The sequence below is a fragment of the Zalophus californianus genome, chromosome 6, assembly GCF_009762305.2.
Source record: "Zalophus californianus isolate mZalCal1 chromosome 6, mZalCal1.pri.v2, whole genome shotgun sequence".
In the NCBI taxonomy this organism is placed as follows: domain Eukaryota; kingdom Metazoa; phylum Chordata; class Mammalia; order Carnivora; family Otariidae; genus Zalophus; species Zalophus californianus.
Window position 1 is genome coordinate 75,269,045 of NC_045600.1, and position 2,309 is coordinate 75,271,353.

General features: G+C 38.0%; 1 protein-coding gene across 1 annotated transcript; it reads left to right on the forward strand.

Moving 5' to 3' along the window:
• Positions 1 to 560: 560 nt before the first annotated feature.
• On the forward strand, positions 561 to 1,499 carry LOC113909218 (olfactory receptor 4F21-like). Its single transcript, XM_027570325.2, has one exon. It carries the CDS (start codon positions 561 to 563, stop codon positions 1,497 to 1,499), a length of 939 nt encoding a protein of 312 aa, XP_027426126.2.
• Positions 1,500 to 2,309: the final 810 nt, after the last annotated feature.

The following is a 2,309-nucleotide window of genomic DNA, read 5'->3' on the forward strand; positions in this document are numbered from 1 at the left end:
GGGGTTCTGGGATCGAGCCCCATATCAGGCTCCCTGCTCGGCAGGAAGTCTGCTTCTCCCTCTCCCATTTCCCCTGCTTGTGTTCCCTCTCTCACTGTGTCTCTCTTTGTCAAAAAAATAAATAAAATCTTAAAAAAAAAAAAAAAAAGGAGTTTGAGCATTCAAATCATGGCTATTTATGACACAGAAGATGTTTTCTTGAATATATTTAGAGAAGACTGAAGAAGCCCAAATTATTGCACAATAAGCATGGTAAAGAAGCTCTCTACCAGGAAGTTGTGACTCTTTGCTCCTAATTCCTCCACTTTACCTCCCTTATTCCCACATGATTTCTTTCCCTGTCACCCTAGCCTAACTTTTGATTATCTCATTTCTATTTTTTTAATCTTCCCCTGCCCCCTCTGTCCGTGTTCTAATTTCTAAGTTAGACACTTGCAACATATTTTCCACAAAATCATTGATGTGCAAACAACATATCAATGTTCAGTTCCCATATTTCTCAATTCTTCCTTATTTTCTACCTTCAGAATACTTCAGCATCTTCCCTACTGATTGAGCCAATGGATACAAATGACTTTGTCGTATCTGAATTTGTACTAATTGGACTTTCAAATTCATGGGAGATGCATCATTTTCTCTTTTGGTTCTTCTCTGTGTTCTACATGGGAATTATCCTAGGAAACCACTTCATTGTGCTCACGGTAATTACTGACTCTCATTTACACACCCCCATGTACTTCCTATTGGCCAACCTCTCTCTACTTGATCTGGGTCTGTCATCTACCACAGTGCCCAAGACGATCTCTAATCTTTTCACTGACTGCAACATCATTTCCTTTCCAAAATGCATGACACAGATATTTTTTATTCATATCACAGGTGGAGGTGAGATGGTGCAGCTCATAGCCATGGCCTATGACCGGTATACTGCAATCTGTAAGCCTCTCCACTACCTGACCATCATGAGCCCCAAAATGTGTGTTTCCTTTGTAGTGGCTGCCTGGATAGTGGGAACAATCCATGCTGTATTTCAGTTTGTTTTTGTCATAAACTTGCCCTTTTGTGGCCCTAATGAAGTAGATAGTTTTTACTGTGATTTTCCTCAGGTCATGGAACTTGCTTGTCTAGACACATACAAGCTAGAGTTTGTAATCATCACTAACAGTGGGTTTATATCCATGGCTACTTTCTTCTCTTTAATTACATCCTATATCTTCATTTTGGTCACTATCTGGAAACGTTCTTCGGGGGACTTGTCCAAAGCATTTGTCACACTGTCAGCTCACATCACTGTAGTGATTTTGTTTTTCACACCACGCATGTTTCTCTACGTGTGGCCCTTCCCCACAACATCATTGGATAAGTGTTTGTTCATTGTTGACTTTGCTATCACCCCTCTCTTGAATCCTGCCATCTATACATTAAGAAACAAAGACATGAGAGAAGCCATGAGAAGACTGGGCAAACAGATTGTGGGTCCTCATGGGATCTCAAAATGAATGGAGCAGATCTAGATACCACATGCTTCAGGCTCACCAAGAACACTGCAAACCATGTGACTATCATCATTACAATGGTAAGAACTACTATTGTCGTGATAGTTCAACAAAGGTCCCCCTGTAGAAATTGATTATTGAGTCAGAGGGGACTTTATTTTGCTAATGACAGAGAATAAATTGACATCACCTACTTATATCAAGAAGAAAGGTGAGAACAGAAAACTGAGCTGATTTGTATGAGTAACTTAATATTCAAATACCATTTTCTGTGACTTGTATTGTAAATAATTGTATTTACTCTCAATAATGATAAGTAATAAATATATCTCATGGTAACCTATGGATTTAATAGATGAAATGTGACTTTGAGTAAATCAAAATCAATAAATTATATTTTTTAATTCTTATTTTAATTTTAGTTTAACTTAGAATAAGAACAAAATCAATTATTTGTTACTTAGGTTATGCATGCTATTTTAGTTTTTTGTTTAGATTTGATAGCTGTAAATAGAGAGAGATATTCTTTAACACTATGAATACTTCAAAGAAACACAAACCAGAGATTTCTGAACTTTTGTCTCACTTTCTACTATTCTAAAAATGAAGATTTTCAAATATTCAATTATCCTAGTGTATTCTCAAAAAAAAACACAAAAACCCAAAAATGGTAGCTGTTTCAGGGCACCTGGGTGGCTCAGTCCGTTAAGCGTCTGCCTTTGGCTCAAGTCACGATCTCAGGGTCCTGGAATTGAGCCCCATGTGGGACTCCCTGCTCAACAAAGAGTCTGCTTTTCCCTCTCCCTCTGCCAC

Bases quoted from the DNA above. Each gene is read 5' to 3' on its own strand.
- LOC113909218 (XM_027570325.2), top strand. From the start codon at position 561: ATGGATACAAATGACTTTGTCGTATCTGAATTTGTACTAATTGGACTT.